The 19,390-nt window shown below is 26.4% G+C and overlaps 1 protein-coding gene across 1 annotated transcript; it reads left to right on the forward strand.

Annotated features, from left to right (window-relative positions):
* The first annotated feature begins 1,925 nt into the window (after positions 1 to 1,925).
* On the forward strand, positions 1,926 to 16,758 carry LOC129963379 (zinc finger protein 479-like). Its single transcript, XM_056077713.1, has 11 exons — positions 1,926 to 2,283; positions 3,017 to 3,187; positions 5,760 to 5,859; positions 5,961 to 6,577; positions 8,720 to 8,858; positions 8,958 to 9,035; positions 10,681 to 10,885; positions 11,553 to 11,755; positions 12,581 to 12,762; positions 16,185 to 16,262; positions 16,351 to 16,758. Exons 1-11 carry the CDS (start codon positions 2,236 to 2,238, stop codon positions 16,588 to 16,590), a joined length of 2,061 nt encoding a protein of 686 aa, XP_055933688.1. The 5' UTR covers positions 1,926 to 2,235; the 3' UTR covers positions 16,591 to 16,758.
* Positions 16,759 to 19,390: the final 2,632 nt, after the last annotated feature.

The raw sequence follows: 19,390 nt of genomic DNA on the forward strand, positions 1-19,390 counted from the left end.
AACTACTGAATATGTAGACAGCTAATACATATTTAAATATTGACACCAAAAACAATCTTAGTATTTTTTTAAAATATAATATATTGTGGAAGTTTAAAACCTATTTGTTTAAAAATAAATGCTGAAAGTCTAATAACAATCTTAAAAGAAGTTTGTAATATATGCTATAAACTTCATGCAAACAATTATATGGGATTGCCAGAGATATCATTGCTTTTCATTACAATTTAAATAACCTTTGGAAATTGAAATATTTTGTGTAAATGAAAATTATTTACTAATATGAAAGTCATAATACTTGTAAGCAAGATTTTATACACTACATTTCCTCCTCTTTTATTATATTAAAAATACAGGATACTACAATTTTTGTTAAATTCATTATTTAGAAGAAACTTCAATGAACTCCTCACTTGCGAAATCAGTTTGCAGCAGTTTGTTATTTCTATTGTTTATGTATATACTCTATAATTATATAAAAAATGTTTAAATATTTCCATAAGTAAATGAACTAATTTAAGGTTAATATGCATTTTTTTCAAAAATTTAATTCAGATAGACCTTTTGTAAAAGTTTAATTCATTGGAAAACTATTCAAAGCACAGCTAATATGCATATTCTCAATTCAAAAGAGAGCAAATGCTCAAATGTTTTATTACATAATAATAGAGTGGAAATTTAAAATATACTTGGTTAATAATGTATAGTCAGAGAAACAATCCTACGAAAAGCTATAATATCATGTAAGCAAATCGGTGAGATTATCACTAGGCAATATCACCTTCGTTTTCTCGTTTGATCCTTGTACACATCTGAGAAAGAAACAAAATAACAACAAAAACACGAAACAGCGCCACCCATCAGCTGATAATCATGTGATATATATAGACCAATGAAGATCCATTTCCGGTTGAAAAAGGCAGAAAAAGCTGCTTGTCGTAACCTTGATGCTTAGTCGTAAAATTAACGTTCGTGAATACGAATGATCATTGGTTGATGATTTGTCGTTGATCATGGGTTGAACGATCCGATGTTTAGCAACCGGTTTGGTGAATACGGCCGATTGTGTTTTACTTCAGCAACTAAAGTTAAAGAAATTAAAAGCCAAATTTAGTTATTGCAAAATATATTTAGACTATTTCTTAGTAAGTAAAATGTGTTTAGTGATTTCTGTTAATTGAATGGTGAAAATTTGAAGATATGCTTCATGAAATCAAATTGGTACGTCGGAAGTATGAAAAATGGCGCAAAACTCTTGTTAAGCAGAGAAAAACTTTCTTTCTTATTCAAGAAGTTAAGAATTAGGAGAAAAAAAAAACTTAAAGAGAAATGTTTTTTTCATTTACCTTTCAAAACTGCTTTATGAATTCTGATGTTGTTCATAGGGCCGCGGTGGCTTGGTGGTAAGGTCTCTGTTTCGGAACTGGAGGGTTTCAGGTTCGAGACCCGATTCCACCGAAGGTAAGGGGGTCAGTTGCACGTTAAATCCGTCCTGACCAAACGTCCTCCCGCTGGTGAGGTGTGGTGTGGAGAGGGGGGTGCCAGCTCAGGTGTCGTCCTCAGGTGTCCGCGGTTCAAAATGACGAGGTCCGTCCCAAAATAGCCCTATGTTGCTTCAAACGGGACGTTAATATAACTAAACTAAACTGATGTTGTTCATAAAATCTTTTCTTGCAACATCAAGAAAAGGCAATACTTTTCTATTTACAGCAGAAAAAAAACAACAATCTAAGTTTATTGCCCACTTCGTAGTTCTCTTTTAAATGATCATACTAATTTTTAAATGAAAATCCGGATACCTCTGCCAAATTTAACCGTACGGCGAGATTTTTTTTTAATAAATAATTTTGAGCAGAAAGAAGAGACTGAAATAACAACAACAAAAATGCGATGAATAAAAACTCACCTAGTGCGCATGCGCTGTCGTCCATGGCATGCGTACTCAATAAGACAAGTTGAATCTAATACAATTTTTCATGTTTATGCTTTTAATAACTGCTTACTTCAATTACTGTTTATAAATTTTTGTTAAGTTCCTTATCATTTCTTTTTGCAAGTGATTTTGTACAATTGTTTTATTTTTATATATTTAAATGGTTTACTCAGTGTGGCTGGAAAAAGATTTTAATGAACTTTAATGGGAAAAATTAAATTTTTGAATATTCTGTGTGAAATTATTTAATTCCTGAATATTCCTGTATTTAAATATTTTGGTAATTCTCATAGAACTCAGCAATGACTGTATCAAGAGGTACAACTCTATTATTTACTTTTAGATCCAAAGTAAGTATAATTTTTGGGACATGACTGTCATTGAAATTTCTTTGTCTCATTTTACATGAATACCTTTTGCATTGATTGTTTATATGCACTGATAAGTTTAAAACTGACTTATAAATAATTTTTTTGTTTTGTTATTGAGAATTAAATTTTTTGTTTATCACTATAAATTTTATCATGTATCTACTATTAAAAAATTTATGCAATACATTTAGTAATATTTAGACATATTTAATTGCATTAAATATGTAGTAGTGTATGAGTTTATGAAATTATTTCAATCATTTTATGGCAAATTATTATGTTATTAAATCTGTATTAAAATTTGATGCATGGTCTATTTTTATTAACTTTGTTGTATTAGATTATAATATTTTTTGAAGTAATTTTTTTTTTTTCATTTTGTTGTAGACTTTTTCATACAAATGCAAGAAAATTTGTAATATGAAAATTTTAGGAGATAATTAAGTTTTGAATTAAATAATATGTATTAAATTGTATTATAATATTTAAATTTGACAGTAAGTTGAATTGTACTTATTTTAAACTATGTGTTTTTTATTATTTTATGTGTTTTTTATAATGCCAAATAGCTTAAGTGTTATAGATTTATTTTATTTTTCAAAATTAAGCATGATTTTTTTAAATTAAATTTTGTAAATATTCATATTGACATATTTTGATATTTATTTTGTTGACTCAGGAAACTGAAAATATATTTTACTTAAAAATTTAGATTGAAGAAGCTGTGAGTCTAGTTCCCAGAATGCATCCTGAAGCAAAACTTAAAGCTGTTCAGTTTTGGAATATAGTCTCTGAAAAGCTTCAAGATATTGTAAATAACAGTGCTGCTGACATAAGTGCTGTAGCTCTGAAGATGGATGAAACAGATTCATCACCTGATAAGGTAGAATATTAAAAATAAGAAAAAGAAGGAAAAAAATCCTTTTCTGTAGAATGACCATATTTTATTGTAAAGATATTTCTTATTTACACTATTTTTTTAAAGATAGCATTATATATTACCTGCAATTAACTTAATAATATTTTGAATATATTTCAGAATTTTATTTTATTTGTTTATTTATATAGAAAGACTCAATTAAAGAATACTTAACTTTAATATATTCTCATGACTATATTTATGGTCTAAAAGACATGCTATAAAATAAAATTATATTCTAAAATCAAACTTGATTTTAATACCATTTTTTATAACCAAGTATATCAGTTAAAAATATAATTTATTTTGATATTTGTGTGTCTTATACTTTTTAAAAGAATTTAAATTTTGTTTTAGGATATCATTTAAATGCCTTTATATGTAAACACATTATAAGAAATTAACTTTATTGTCTTTATTTTTATTATGATAATATGGATTAATCTTTCAGTAAAAAGAGTGATCATTAATATTCTTTTTAATGAAATAAATAAATCATCATTTTCTTCAAATATATATATATATATATACTATGAAGAAAATATATATCAGATATATATAAGAAAAACTATTAATTTATTACTATACTTTTATAAAAGGAAATGATGATTAAATTTCTTATAATAAAACAGTTTTTTTTGCTTTTCCTTATATATAAAAAAAAAAAATGTTTCTTTTCTTTTTCTTATTGACCATTTTTTAAATACATTTGTATGTATCTTAAGATGTTTTATGGATTTTAATTTAAAAGTGTCGCAAAATGTCATTTAAGGGTACATTAATTGAGATATGTGATTCATTCATAGTGTACTTAAAATAAAATTGTTTTCATTTAGAAATTAAGGATGGAAGTACAACAAATATGAAGAGAAAATGGCTACAATATATTACTTGTAAACTTTTGTTTAATTTGTCACAAATTATTATATTATTCTATTCTTGGCATATTAAACATCTTTCTGCATATAAACTTTTATAGATGATTTATAATTATGGGAGTATTCAGTAATTTTAATTCAAATGCCTGTTTCAGGCTTGTTTATTTGACTGCTATGTTTAAATAATCCATTGGAACAGGTATTTTTCCTACCCTTAATACCCAAATTGCTATTCATTTGTATATGTAAGACCAGAGGCATTTCGTATTATCATATAGAATTGTGATAGTCAGATTGAGGAAAGAAGAAGGCTTTGTTCACTAGCTTTGAATAATAAGTATTCAGATGCTTGATAGTAGCTTCTTATATACCACTTAAGAATAAAATATTGAAATTATATTAATTTGCATAATTTTTAATGAATTACATAAATTTACATATATCAGAAATTAAACATAAATTATACAATCAAACAGAAGTTCCCACAACAGTTACCAATCAGTTGGTAACTATTTTGCTTTTATTGAGTAAAGGTGACATGCAATCATCAGTGTTTTGAATGAGATAAAATTTCAAAAGAACTTGGCATTGATTTACAGGGAAGCATTTTGAATTTTTTTCCTGCTGTGTGAGTGAGCTAATTTTAACTGCATTATTTCTGTTTTTATCAATTGAAGATATTTATTAATAACAACTGTGAATAAAGTTGTTTGTGTCATGTTAAAGTCCATTCAACTCACAAGCCAAATTGGAATAATATATTTAAAAATGTTAGAATTTTGCAGTTTTAGAGTTTTACACATGAGTTGCCTCAGCATGAAATAAACTTACATGAGAATCTATTCTGTCTTTATTTTGTAAGTGTATGACTTGGGGTGGGCGAAAGAAAAAAACATTATGATTACTTTTTCTTTTATTTTTTAAAACTGAAACTAATCTTGTAGGTAAGAATGGGAACAAATTTCCTCTTCAGCTTTTTTATTTATTATAAAATATATATTAATTGAATATAATTCCATTCATTTATCTAACATTATACCTAGATTAAGCTTTTTATTTTTTATTTGATTTGCTTTCAAAAATTAATTATTTTAAATTTCAATATATAATAGTACTTTAAAAAAAAAAAGAATTGTTTGAGGATAAAGGCAATTCTTTTTAACTTGAAAGCAAACAATATTTATGACTGAAAAAAAATAAGAACATTTTAAATTACAGGCCTGTACAGAATATTTTGTAACAATTGTTTTTTGTTGAAAATTTTATATTAATTGTTTTGGACTAAACTGATTTAATCACTTGTATATTTTCTGTAAATATTTATATATACTACTTTAATACTATACTAATCTAATTCTACTATACTAATCTAATTTTCTATTTGGAGAAGTTAAATATCATATTACTCATAATTATTATGCTGAAAATAATAACAAATAGTATAGTTCTTAATTTTTTTTAATTCAAAAAAATGAAACAATACATATTAATCCAAGCTGATTTCTCTGTGTGTATTATATTTGCTGAAGTATTTTTTTTTCTCCAAATATTTGTGTAATATTGTAGGATTGATGGTTTTCCCTATGATTTTAACTGTTAGTAAAAGGAATTTATTATGGTTATATGAATATAAATGGATAAATATTAATTTTTTCTAGTTAAATATGGAAATGAATGGTTCAGCTAGTTATATCAGTCCACAGAATAGCACTTCAACTGATTTTATGGGCATAACTTCAAATTACTCTGTGTATAGTGGTAAGTTTTGCTTTTAATGGCACTTTTCTTTTTCTTAAAGTATTTATTGATCATACCCCTTTTTTCTGTTTCTTCATTATAAAGATTTTTATCTGTTTTAGAATCAGGCACACAGTTCCATAATGCTGATTTAAATAATACTGAATTGAAACAATTATCTGCTACTGAACCAATATCTTCTAATATGGAAGGACATCATTCTACAAATGAAATCACTAGTTTACCTCATATTCACCATCTCAGTGCTGTTACTGATACATCAAGGACTGAAAATGAAGCTAATCACCAATTACTTGATATTGCAAATATTCCTTCCAATACTGATAACTTTGTACAAAACATGCCATGTGCTTCTGAAGTGTCTCATGCTGATGTGAAACCTAATGTTTCAACCATGCATTCACAAAGTTCCCAAAAAGCAGCTCCATATACAGAGCAATTATCTAAAAGCAATGAACAAACTTATAATGATTTTAATAAAAGTACATTATGTGATAACTCTTCTGGACCTTCAAGTCAAAATGACTGTCGTAGGAGCAGTTCAAGATTAAAAGAAATAAAAAAGAAAGTTGATTTCAAAGATCTTATGGATATGTCAGATGAGAGTTGTGGTGTAAATACATCTGACATGGAACAAGGTTTTGATTCTCAAGTTAATTTAGATTATTCAAATGAGCCAGATGCTGAACGCATTGTTCGCTGTGTTTCTAATATAAAGGTAACAATCTTATTTATTTATATTGTGCAATTTCAACACTTCTTTATTTTGATAATTATTGTATTCATAAATGACTGAAAAATAATTCGTTTGAATTTAAATAAGATTTATGATATTTGTAATCTGATGACAGATGTTTTAATACTTTTATTATGTTAAGTTTAGTAATTGCAATCGCAAATTTAAGCACAATTTTTTCAAAAAAAAATATTGCAAATATTGAACTGGTCAGTAATGAATCTGATCATAATTCAGTATTTTACTGCCAAAGTGTATAGATGTCCACTCAGAAATGTATTATATATTTTTTAAAAAATATATGCTTTCATAATTGCTTTACTTTTGGATAAAAATTAAAATATTGAATTTCTTCCATTATAAATATTTTTTTAATATTTTATCTTATTATGAATATTTGTTAATTAAAACTTGAAGATAAAAGAATCAAACAATACATTTTCAATTTAAGTACTTAGTTCTATATAAGAAGTGTTTTTGTTAAAAGATAACTTTGAAGTAGAATTCTGTATTTATTTCAGGGTATTAAAATGTATTATTTTGAGTTAGTTCTAATTGGGATAGAAATTAAATACTATAAAAGGTTTTTTTTAAAATTAAAATCCATAATATTTTGTATGTGTTATTGTATTAGCTGGCATAATCATAGATGTACTGAAAAAAAAATGGTAATAGTTCTCAAATATTTTCGTTCCTATAAGTATACATCATAATTTCCTGTATATAATCGATGGATTATCTGTTAAAAATATGAAAATCATTACTAATAATCTGCCGCCATGGATAATCTACCGTGTAATCTGCATATTATACTATAGAGACAATTATCTGCTGATTTTTTTTTATTTTTTATGTCAGGGTTAAAAGTTATACCTGCAGATTATATCCCAACATGGATAATATGCTGGAAATATAGTTATTTACTGTATTTTTAAATAGATGAAAGAATTTAATCAAATTGCATTTTTAATAGCTTTAATTCATTATATAAATTAACTACATTTGCCTTTTTAATAGTTTTAAATGATCAATGTAATAGCATAGGGAAATTCTTATTATTATATAGTTTTCTTATTAGGTCTATTAAGATTTGTAATTTATACTTAAATATGTACACTGAAAATAATGACATGTGAATATGTATCTAGTATCAAAATATAGCATATAAATTGTCTTTTAATATTATTATTTCTGAAATACCTTCATGAAATGGTAACTTTGATTTGAAATATTTTCTATAGATCTGATAAATGTTTTAAACTTTGAAGCTAGTTTGTTGATTTCTGTTTTAATGTTTACCTTCATCTATGATTTTTACTCTAACCTTTTTCATATAAAACTGTCAGAGCTTTAAAAAAAAATCATTTAACATTTTTTTGCTACTCTATTCCAAAATCTGTTCAACAAATAATTATGAAAATGTTCATCTTCTGTTTTTCTCAGTACATGCCTTGTTGAAGTTAGAAAAAGGGAGAAAAAAAGAATCCATAAAATAGTTCTTGCAGAAGTCAAATATTGGCCTTCATTCCTTCCCATGCATTTCCAGCTTACTTTCAAATATTTAAAATGTTGGTCCTCTCCACCTCTTTTCCCCCCAAATCTACATGGCTGTGCTTTGTTTGATACAATGTAGATAAGAATCATTATAATATCATAAAATAAAATAAATAATAACTGGAAGTTGGAAAACACTGAAAAAAAGATGTTTGTTTTGATATGTTAAAAAAATAATAAAATAAGATAATAATCTTTTCATATTTGCCTCTTCTTTAAAATTATATTTTACTTTTCAAGTAATTATAACATTTTATTTTGTGTGATTAGATTATTTAAGGTTTTTATAGTTGCCCATTACATAAACCCCTGCTTTTAAAGGGGAAAAAAAAAAAAAGAATTATACATACATTTGAAATGCTATGCTTGATAGAATATTTTGACAATCTCGTTTTGGGATGTTTTGATTTTCTAACTACTGAATTGCATATGTAATGAGAATTTGTTGCCAAAATATTGTGACAATCTCTTTTTGGAATATTTAAATTTTCTGCTAACTTCTAAATTGTATATTTTACTCAAACTCTAAATTTTTTATACATTGAATACTTATAAAAATAATTTTTATAGAAACTTTTAGAAACTGAAGAAGATTCCAAGCCATCTACAAATAATGGTGATGAAAAAGCATTAAAAGACAATAAACCTGTATTTCTGTACACATGCCAAGTATGTAGTAAAAAGTTTCCAAACTCAGAGTCTCTTGCAAGTAAGTGTGTATGTTATTGACTGCTATTAATTATTAGCGATTGCTGTTAACAAATAAGCAAAACTTTACAGTAATCTATGATTTTGTTTTCACTTTTAGATCATAGTTTATATCATGAGAAGCCTAATATTTGCACAGATTGTGGTGCAACATTTTCTTCTAAAGGCAATCTAGCTGGTAAGCTGGAGTAAAATATTAATGACTCTAATATTTCATTAAATACTTTCTTAAAGAATTATATGTTGATATACAACATTGTATTTTAATGTTTAAGAATAAAATAATAAGATATCCAAAAAAGAGATATATATAGAGAGAGATTTCAATAGCACACTTGTTTAATAAATTCATATTTTTGAAAAATAAATACATATACATTCAGACACAGTTATGATTATCAGGGTAAGTTTTTGCTTATTTCATTTTGAAAGAAATAAAAGCATTATAAATATAAAAATTATAATTTAAAAGTTCTCAACTTAAAAAACTTCATCTTCATTTTTGTTGAAACTGCTGTCTAATCACAAATCTTTCGATCACATCGTTTCTACTACCAGATTTAGAGAAGTCCTCTTGTAAATTCTTTGGGAATTTTATACATTCTTCTCTGTTGTCTATTGTTATGTTTTACAGCTCTTCACCGAGCTATTTCCTAACATTTTTAATATTGAAAATTTTATTTTTATTTGCAATTTTACTTTCCACCAGCTCCCAGATAAGTTCTATTGTGTTGTATTGGCAGTGACAGTGGGAGTCTGTGACGCTTCATTTTCCATTTTATATTCTATCTGATCAAGCTCATATGGTCTTTATTTTTCTATGAGCTCTATACTAATAATTCTGGTCTAGTTTTGATGGCATTATGAAGATATTTCTCTACATATATATATATATATATATATATATATATGTAGCTATTTTTTAAAAACTTCACTGTTCATCTCTTTGTGATAATCAACTATACATTTGGACTGAATACAAGTTGTGTGTATAGAATAAAGCCTTGATTAGTGGATTCGGCATTACAAGTGATCAATCTAGATCTTTTTCCCAATGGAACTTTTAAGTCTTCCTTTATTTTAAACTTTGCCAAATAAATTTAGGTGAAGGTTTAGCATTTACCCAAGTTTCATCAAGATATATCACTAGCCTGGATAAAGAATGATTTTGTATAATTTTCCCAAAAACTTCGTATGTTCGACAATAATATTGTTTCTTTCCATTAATAATTAGTACCCATCATTGCACTTTTTGTAAGAAAATCCGAAATTTTCAAAATTACCTACAATTATTTTTTATATCCAGAAAAAGCTATTTTGTCTATTAAGCAAACTATTAATTTTACCACTGTTGGATATTTATCTCTTTCTTAAAACTCTTGGACAGTTTGGCATGCAGTGCTTTTTTAAAAATCATAATTTTAAAAAACTTTATCAATGTGTATTTATTTTTCATTATTTTCACATATTTGCTTCATTGCTTAATCAATCTGTTTGGTTTTATGAATTGCAGAAGATCTTATGCAAACAATTTAAATTATATATTTACTTCAAAAAACTTCTAATTTATAATATTTTTTGGTAATTTAATATTTGCTTTTATTAGTGGCTTCATTAGCTATTTTTAAATTAATGTCAGTATTTTATCAGCAAATTGAAAGCACTATAATGAATAAGTGAAAGTATATTTTTTTTTATATCAGTTATTGGTTAAAAATACTTCTAAATAGTTTCTGTGGTTAGGCAAGATTTGAATGGATGTTCTTCTTAAAAATATGAATTTGATTATAATGAATTAAAATTATTTATTGTTTTGATTTCAGTGCATATGAGAAAACACACTGGTGAGAAACCTTATTGTTGCGATGAATGTGGTTCTAGGTTTTCAACGCAGGGGAATTTGAAGAGACATGTTAAAACACATTCTGGAATAAAACCATGGAAATGTGAAGAGTGTAATAGTCGTTTTACTGAAAAGAAAAGTTTAACAGTACATATGAGAAGGCACACTGGGGAAAGGCCTTATCAGTAAGATTTCCTTGTTTTCTGTGATGAAATGTTTTAAATTATATTGATGATAACTTTGAATATTGGTTAGTTTTTGAAACGCATTTGTTGAACTGTTGCTTGCTTGATTAAAAAAATACTTTTAATTATCTTTGATTTTTTAAAAAAATGAAGAAATAAATTAAATTTCACTAGAATCAGAATAATAAAAAATGAAATTTAGAATGGCATGGAAGACATTTAATTTATAATTCTGTAATTGTCTTCAATATTTCAGTAATCTTATTAATGTTTTTTTTTTCTTACTTATAATAGGGAAAGCTAGTAAAATAATGCCTAGATTCAAAAGATTTGCCTTCAAAATAATTTTATTTAGAAGTTAATCTCATGTTTTATCACTCACTTATATGTACATATGAAAAATAACATAGTCAATAGTTTTATGAAAAGAACAAAGAATTTTTGTAATATTTGAATTATTAAATTATATTTACAAAATATTTATATATATTTTTAAGAGTTTTAAATAGCTTGAGAAACTGGATAATGTAAGGTTGCTATATAAATTATTAATAATAAATAAAGAAGTACACCAATTTCTTAATATGACAAAGGGCATGTCTATTGCAATTATTTATCCTTATAATAATTATTATGTTAATGTGTAATATAAGTTATGTATTTCTAGATGCAAAATTTGTGGAAAAGGATTTGCTCAAACGGGAATACTTCAAACTCATATGGCAATGCACTTAGATCTTAAAATTCATTTGTGTGAGCTGTGTGGTAAAGCTTTTAGGCAAAAATCCCAGCTGCGTATCCACAGATTACGACATGATAATGTGAGGAAATATGGATGTGATTCGTGTACTGCATTTTTTCTTACAAAAGGTTAGTATCTATGATAATATTATTCCTGCTTGGAGGGGGAAAAAAGAAAAACTTAGCTGTGAACCTAGAGACATTTTTAAACTTGAAGTCAATTAAAATCCTATGTGTAGAGTAATTTTCATTCACTTCTACTTTTAATTTCTAAGAAGTATGCCATATGTAATGAAGATGTATACATTATCATATTCATATTTATTTGGATTAAGAATGTAAAGCTTTCAATTTCATTTTAAAATTTAATAAAAATTAATAGTTCAAATTAATGTTCATCATGCTTTTAATATAATGTTCAATTCATTTGATTCAGATATTTGGTATCAAATGTTTAAATGTTGTATTATATTATTAATAATTTTTTTAAAATGACAAATATATGACATATATAAACTTTCATTTGGAGAGATAACTTCTGTATTAAAAATACTTTACTATTTAACTACTCTTCTAGTAATAAAAAAAAAATAATAATGTTCATACTTTGCTGACTAAAATATGAACAGTTTTATGCTGCTTGACCTCATCTAATAAATTTAACGCTTTGTGTTGTTATATGTTTCTGACTTAACCAACATGGAAATTGGTAAACCAAAACAAGTTCAGGGTAGGTTAAGAATAACTATGCAAAGGATTAATTTTTTTAGTCATCCATATACTATTTTCAAGCTCATTTCCTCTTAAAAGTAAATAATAATAATAATCTAAATGCTGTCATTGCAAGATTTTTTTTGCACCTTAATGTACACCTTTTATTGGTTTTCATTCTAAATGTATTTCATTATTATTACTATCTGTGCTGGATTTCATACTACATGCATTTTATTTCAGGTGACTTAGAAAGGCATGTTCGACAGCATACTGGGGAGAAGCCTTATGTCTGTGACGTATGCAAGAAAACTTTCACTAGACAACAATCTTTAAATGAACATTTAAATAGGCATTATGGAATCAAACCTTATTCTTGCAAGCACTGTGGTAAAACATTTGTAGAGATGTCTGCTTGTTATAAGGTAAATTTTTTAATATTAATATATGAATTGTTTCTAGGGAATAATAGTGGCAGATTTCATTGTCAAAAAAGATCTTTGAATTATTAGAAAGTTATTTTAATGCATCGACTCAAAATTTAGGAATATCAATATATCAAGACTTAGACATATTAAAATTATATTGTTTTGCTTGATAAGATTTATTTATGACCATTTATACAGGATATGTCAAAGCACAGATACGAGGGTGGGATGAAAAATTTCCGACCTCCCCTAGAGGTGGTCCTCCAGGAATAACTTTGACTAAAGCACTTCAAACTGCCATCTTTATTTAATGCTTCTTTCATATTTTCAAAGATTTGTGTTTGGTTAATTTTATACTGTGCTCTTTTAAAATTTTCTTTTATTTGTAGCCAAGTGCGAGCTATGATAAAATATTTTTTTATAAAAGACATATTTCCAACGGATATTAAGACTTAGCTAGATACTACATTAAAGGAATCTACTCCTTCATTTATAATTGTTAAAGCATGAGTTTCATACTTTAAATGTGATCATACAAAAGCACTCTAGATACGCAGTGGTTTGGAAGACCAAAATCAGTCACTGCAGAAGAAATCGTCAGAAAAGTTCAAAAAAAGGTTATGAATGATCGCCGATTGAAATTAACAGAAGTTGCTGAGTCTGTTGGTATATCCAAAAAGTGAACATATCATATTTTAATCAATATTTTGGGTACAAGAAAGTTGTCAGCAAGATGGGTGCTGCTTGTGCCGATCTTGGATCAAAATCTGCAGCACATGACGATATCGGAGATGTACCATTCTGTACCAACCCAACTGATTTTTTGCTGCCTTTCCTTACAGTGGGTGAGACGTGGATCCATCACTATACTCTAAAGACCAAACAGCAATCAAAAGAATGAACAGCGAATGGCAAATCAGCACTAAAAAAGTAAGAAGTGGAAAAATTATGGCAACAGTTTTTTAGGACGTTAAGGGAATTTTATTATTGAATTATCTAGAAAAAGGCAGGATCATCAATGCTGAATATTATGCTAATCTGTTGGATAAATTGCATTCCAAAATCAAAGAAAAAAGACCAGGTTTGATCAAGAAGAAAGTCCTGTTTAACCAGGGCAATCCTCCCGTCCACAAAGCTGTCATTGTGATGACAAAACTTCATGAACTGAAGTTTGAAATTCTTTCTCATGCACCTTATTCTCCTGATAAGTTCCCCTAGGAGTACAACCTCTTCCCCAACATGGAAATTTTTTTTCCCCTGAAATTCTGTTTGGACACTGAAGTCATCTCAGTGACGAATGCCTACTTTGAGGTCTTGGAAGAAAGCTCTTAAAGAGAGTGGGTCCAAGCATTGCTGCACCCCTGGAGCAAATGTATATCTTTGGAAGGGGACTATATTAAAAAATAAAGCAATCATTAAACAAATTTTTTTTTTTTCCTTATTAGACCAGAAACTTTTCATCTCACCCTCGTAACTGTGGCTTTTGTACCAATAAGCACAACAAAAACAACCATGTACAAGGCATCTAAAAAGGTTGCACACAAATCTTACATTTTGGTCCATTGACCCATGATGAGCAATTGTTGCCAATGGAAATTGTCTCGAGAAACGCAAGGCATTATTATTGCAACATGGGCGACAACGTGAGAAAGGAAAAAGATGGCAATGTTAAACCAGGATTTAATTTAAATACAAATCAGAGTGGAACAGGTAAGGAAATATTGTAATGATATTAAGGATTTATATCTAGCATTTTGAAAGCTTTACAATAACAGACCTTGGAATTGACTCAAAATGAACAAGAGTGCCATTGCTGTAATTACCACTGATAGGTTTAAAGTGAGATTTTAGAAATTTTCATACTGGGGATTTTAGGTTCTTATAGGAGAAATCTGAAATGGCAGATATTGATGCATTCATGCTTTTCATTATTATTTATATTCATTAACTTCATATTTCTATTCTGATGTATCATGTTGCTTTCTCCTCTGCAAATTTGCTGAACAATGTCCTGCAACAATCACTATTCTTATCACAATTCCTGTGTAAAGATTGTCTGACATAAAATTTAAGACACAAACTACAATGAACTTTTTTGTATGCTAATCTTTGTAAATATGTGTTTTTTAATTTGCTATTTATTCTTATTTATAAATTATTAAATAGGTTAAATTTCTATTTGTGGACAAAAAATATGATTATGATAATTTCTTTCCCTTCATTAAATTTAGAAAATTGTTCAATTTACTTCTGAAATCTCTACATATGTGAATTTTTTTTTTTCCTTTAAATTCTCTTAAAATGTGATATAAACATTTTTTTGTATCATTACATCAGTTTTCAAAATTAATATAAATCAATGTAGGAATTGCGAATAAGGATACATTGTTGCCATTTTAATGAAAATTATTTAGTTAAAATTCTTAATTTTTTTCTTTCTTATTTATAAGTTATAGAGCAGAACAATAATATGAATAAAGATTTTTTTTTTTTACCAAAATTGTATGTAGTAGAAATGTTTACAAAAAAACAGCATATGAGAGTGAGTATATAAATTTTTACTTTGCATCAAAAAAGTGTAAGAAATATATCCCCCCACACCCTTTCCTTTTGAAAACACAAAGAAAAGAATGATTTTATTTAAATAGATTCTCAAGAATCAAAGTCCACCTAAATTATTTTAATGGCTATATGTGCTCTTCATATAGTAATAAAATTCAATAACTTCTTTAATCTCTTATTTCCCTTTAATTTTAATAATAATTCAATTAGTAATCTACTGAATATTTTTGATATAACCCATTATTCTTGTAACACTAATTTCATTGTTTCAGAACATTAAATACCTTCCCGATTCTCTGTATTTTCCCTGTTGTATTGTACCTATTTCTATTCTTTTTTAAACACATTCCCTATTGTATGACTTCTAAATGTAATGCGAGTCTCATTCAAATTAGTATCTAATGAAAGATTAAATAGATGGAACAATATTTTGTTTAATACAATGGAATAATAGAAAGTTTTCAAAGAATTCTCAAGATTATCCTTAGCTCTCACTGTCCACTTTTTTTTCTTCCTATAACTACTTGCCTTGAATTTAAAATTATACAAGTGATTTTAAGAAATATCTTTAATTTCATATTTTTGATGATTGTTCAATGAGTTTCATCTTTTTACATCAGCTATTTTGAATAATATTTGACAAACTCAATTTATATTATTTCGAAAAACAAAATGTATAAAAAATCTACTGTATTAAGTCTGCAATATAAATGTAATTTTACATTTTTATCATTTCAATCAACTGGTTAATTCAGTTTTTAAATTTAATTAGATGAAAAATTTTTTTATGCAAATGCAGTTATATTTCTTTTAAATTTGATAGCTAAAATATCTTTTTTTTTTTTTTTTTTTTTTAGCATGTAAAACTGCACACAAATCCAGGAAACATAGAAAATTGGAAAAAGAATGCACTAAAAATAAATCATATGGATGAGGTAATATACATTAAGAATCTTCATGAAAAATGTTTTAATGATAATTTAATTAAATCTATATGTTCTTGAACTACTTTTTTACTTTCAGATTCCACAGCCTGAAGTTTCACCTGAGGCAGGAAATACTGAAAATGAATTGCCTAGTACTCAAGAAGAACCACAATACTTTGCTGTAGTTTTAAATCCTAAAGATGCTTGTGTTGAGAATAATCAAACAATTTTACTGAATTCAACAAGTAATGAAAATAGTATTATAACAAATGGATTAGGAGTTTTAACAACAATAAATGTACTTTCAAATACTTCTACCCCACAAACGTTTCAATGATGCTAAAATTATTGAATTTTTGCTTTTGAAGATGCACAGAATCATTTCTTAGTGTTACAAAAGGGGTCATTTTTTAAGATATAAAATGACAAGTAAATTATTTAAAATCAGGAATTCATGTATATTCACCATAAAACTGTCTCATTTTGTATTCAATAAATTTATATTTTTGATACACATTTTATTTAGAATTGTACTGTCTTTTCTTTAATGTCTGAATTCTATTGCTATTTTTATTTTCTTATTTACAATTATTATTTTAGAAGAATAAAAATTCATTGCTATAAACATTTTCAAATTTTTGCAAGGAGCATAAAATAAAAATGCTGGCAGGATAATAAAATATATTACAGCTATATTTTTACCATTGCAAAATTTGGAGAAATAAATGTATCGTTCAGTATTTTTTAAGAATGTAATGTACTTCATATTGCACAACTTCTCTTGTAAAGTTTTGAAGGGCCATCAAGTATTAGAATAAATATTTTTTTAAACGGATAATGATTCCTTATATTTGATGCATTCTTGTTTTGTTAAATGTTGTTTAGAATTTGCTAAATTGAAAAGCTTTTACAGGGAAAATATAAGTAATTTATTTATCTGTATAATTATCTAAATAACAGGTTTATGTAAATTGTCTATTTCTGAGCGAATGTTAAAAATTTATATGAAACTCTTTCAGTCTATTAGAATTCAAATGTAATTTAACCTCAATAAATCTAAATCTTATAACTTTAAATTAAATTTTGTATAATTTGATAAATCTGGAAGCAGCACTTTTACAGATGTCTGGTCACAATTCATTATGCTCTACAAGGAAAAAATTAAGTTGATATTAGAATACTTTTGCCAGTTGCATCAGAATTAATTTTGGAATATCGAGACATTTTTCTACACAGGAGTTAATTTTTTCTTTTTTTTCCCCATCCATAATATTTGCAAGTAAACTCTATTTGATTGTTATTTCATCTTTGATCTACTTTGTTATATCTTTTGCATTTATTTAGCTAGCAATAAAAGTACATTCATATTCAGAATTTTTGTTATATCAATTTTTATATAATTGAAATATCTTTTTATAACATTTTAAATCATAACGTGCTTGTATCTTATTCCTCAATTAAAAAGGAAAGATTTAATTAGAATGAAACTTATTGTAAGATACTCTCCCGACTTCACTAAGGAATGAGTAATAGCACTTAATATTAGTAGCAACACTTTATAAATGCAAAATCCCATTTGACTATCTCAATTATTATATCACTGTACTTATTAATGAAATATAGTAAATCTGAACTCAGTAATAAATTCTAATTTAGAATCTAAATTAGTAAATGTATCTTGTAATTTTAGTAAGATGTAATGCTTATTTGAATAGTGTAGATTGCACTGACAGTAAAAATTAATAAAATCATATGAGAGGAAACTAGATATTTTTTGAATTTGTTCAGGTTTTAATTTTGTCTGCCTGCAATGAATATTAAAAATATTTTTATTGTTTCTAAATATATACTGTGCTTATGAAAATACATATGCATGTAAATTGTGTTAACGGTGGTAATGTATGTTACTCTGCTTTAACTTTTGAACTTTTAAAGAGTACAAAGATACGTTTATTAAAAATAGGTGAACAATTTGTATATTATAATCCTTTAAAAGCCTTATGTAAATCTTTTCGATTTAATATATAACTCTCAATAATTTTTTTTTAATTCACTAAATTTGAAACCTAGATTTGCAATCATAATCATTGATATAAAAAAAATCTCCTAAGCTTCAATTTAATAATTTTAACTACTACTAGTGATGCATTTGAAATTAACTATATGAGCAACAATAGAATTTGGACTAAACCAATTTTAATATCATGAATTAAAGCATTGCTATTTCTTTGAAAAATACTTGCACCAACGAGCAAATATTTGTAATTAATATTTGGCAACCATATGAATCCAAGGAATTTGCCTTTATCTTCGTATTAGGTAATTTGGACGATTTATCATACAAATGTTCACTACAGACAGAAAGTTTCTTAGAAAAATCACACTGAAACTTACATCTGAATCAGGATTCCTCCTCTATGAAGCTACTTTAAATATTTGAACAACTGCATTAGAGTAATTGGAACAGCATCAAAACCATTAATAGGAATTATATTGCCTTTGAGACAACAAAAATGGATACTGAATATAATAACTAAGAAACAAATATATATATATTCCTGTTCCATGATTAATGCCCCACAATTTTGCTAATTAGCACTTTTTCAAAATAAGATTTTACACACCAGTTTCTGCCATTTTTTATAATATACATGACTGACTTTAGAAATTACATTATAACTATATAAAATATTCAATACTCTATTTTTTGGATTAATAGACATGTTTATGAAATATTGCAAAATTGATGGCTATCTAATTATATTTTTACATTTAACATATTTAAAATTGCAATTAAATTTTTTTCATTCAAAACATAATCATAATAATTTTTTTAACATTTAGATCATGGCACTGTTATGATAGATCCCATTTAGCCACCAGAAAAATCATCTTGTTCACCGATATAAAAAACTGCAATATTAACATTCAGTCAAATGCTTTCCTTTTGTTAAATATCATAGCAAAACTGAAATGCAATTTTAATATTTAGACCATTTGAAAATTTTATAGATAACTACTAGTAATATATCTGCAATTTGCAGCATCTAACCTTTTTGATATATAAACATATAAAGATCCCAAACATTATTTACAAAATGCATGTACAGAATTCTGTGTACATTTTCCCACTATGA

The sequence above is a fragment of the Argiope bruennichi genome, chromosome 3 (assembly GCF_947563725.1).
Source record: "Argiope bruennichi chromosome 3, qqArgBrue1.1, whole genome shotgun sequence".
NCBI classification, from domain to species: Eukaryota; Metazoa; Arthropoda; class Arachnida; order Araneae; family Araneidae; genus Argiope; species Argiope bruennichi.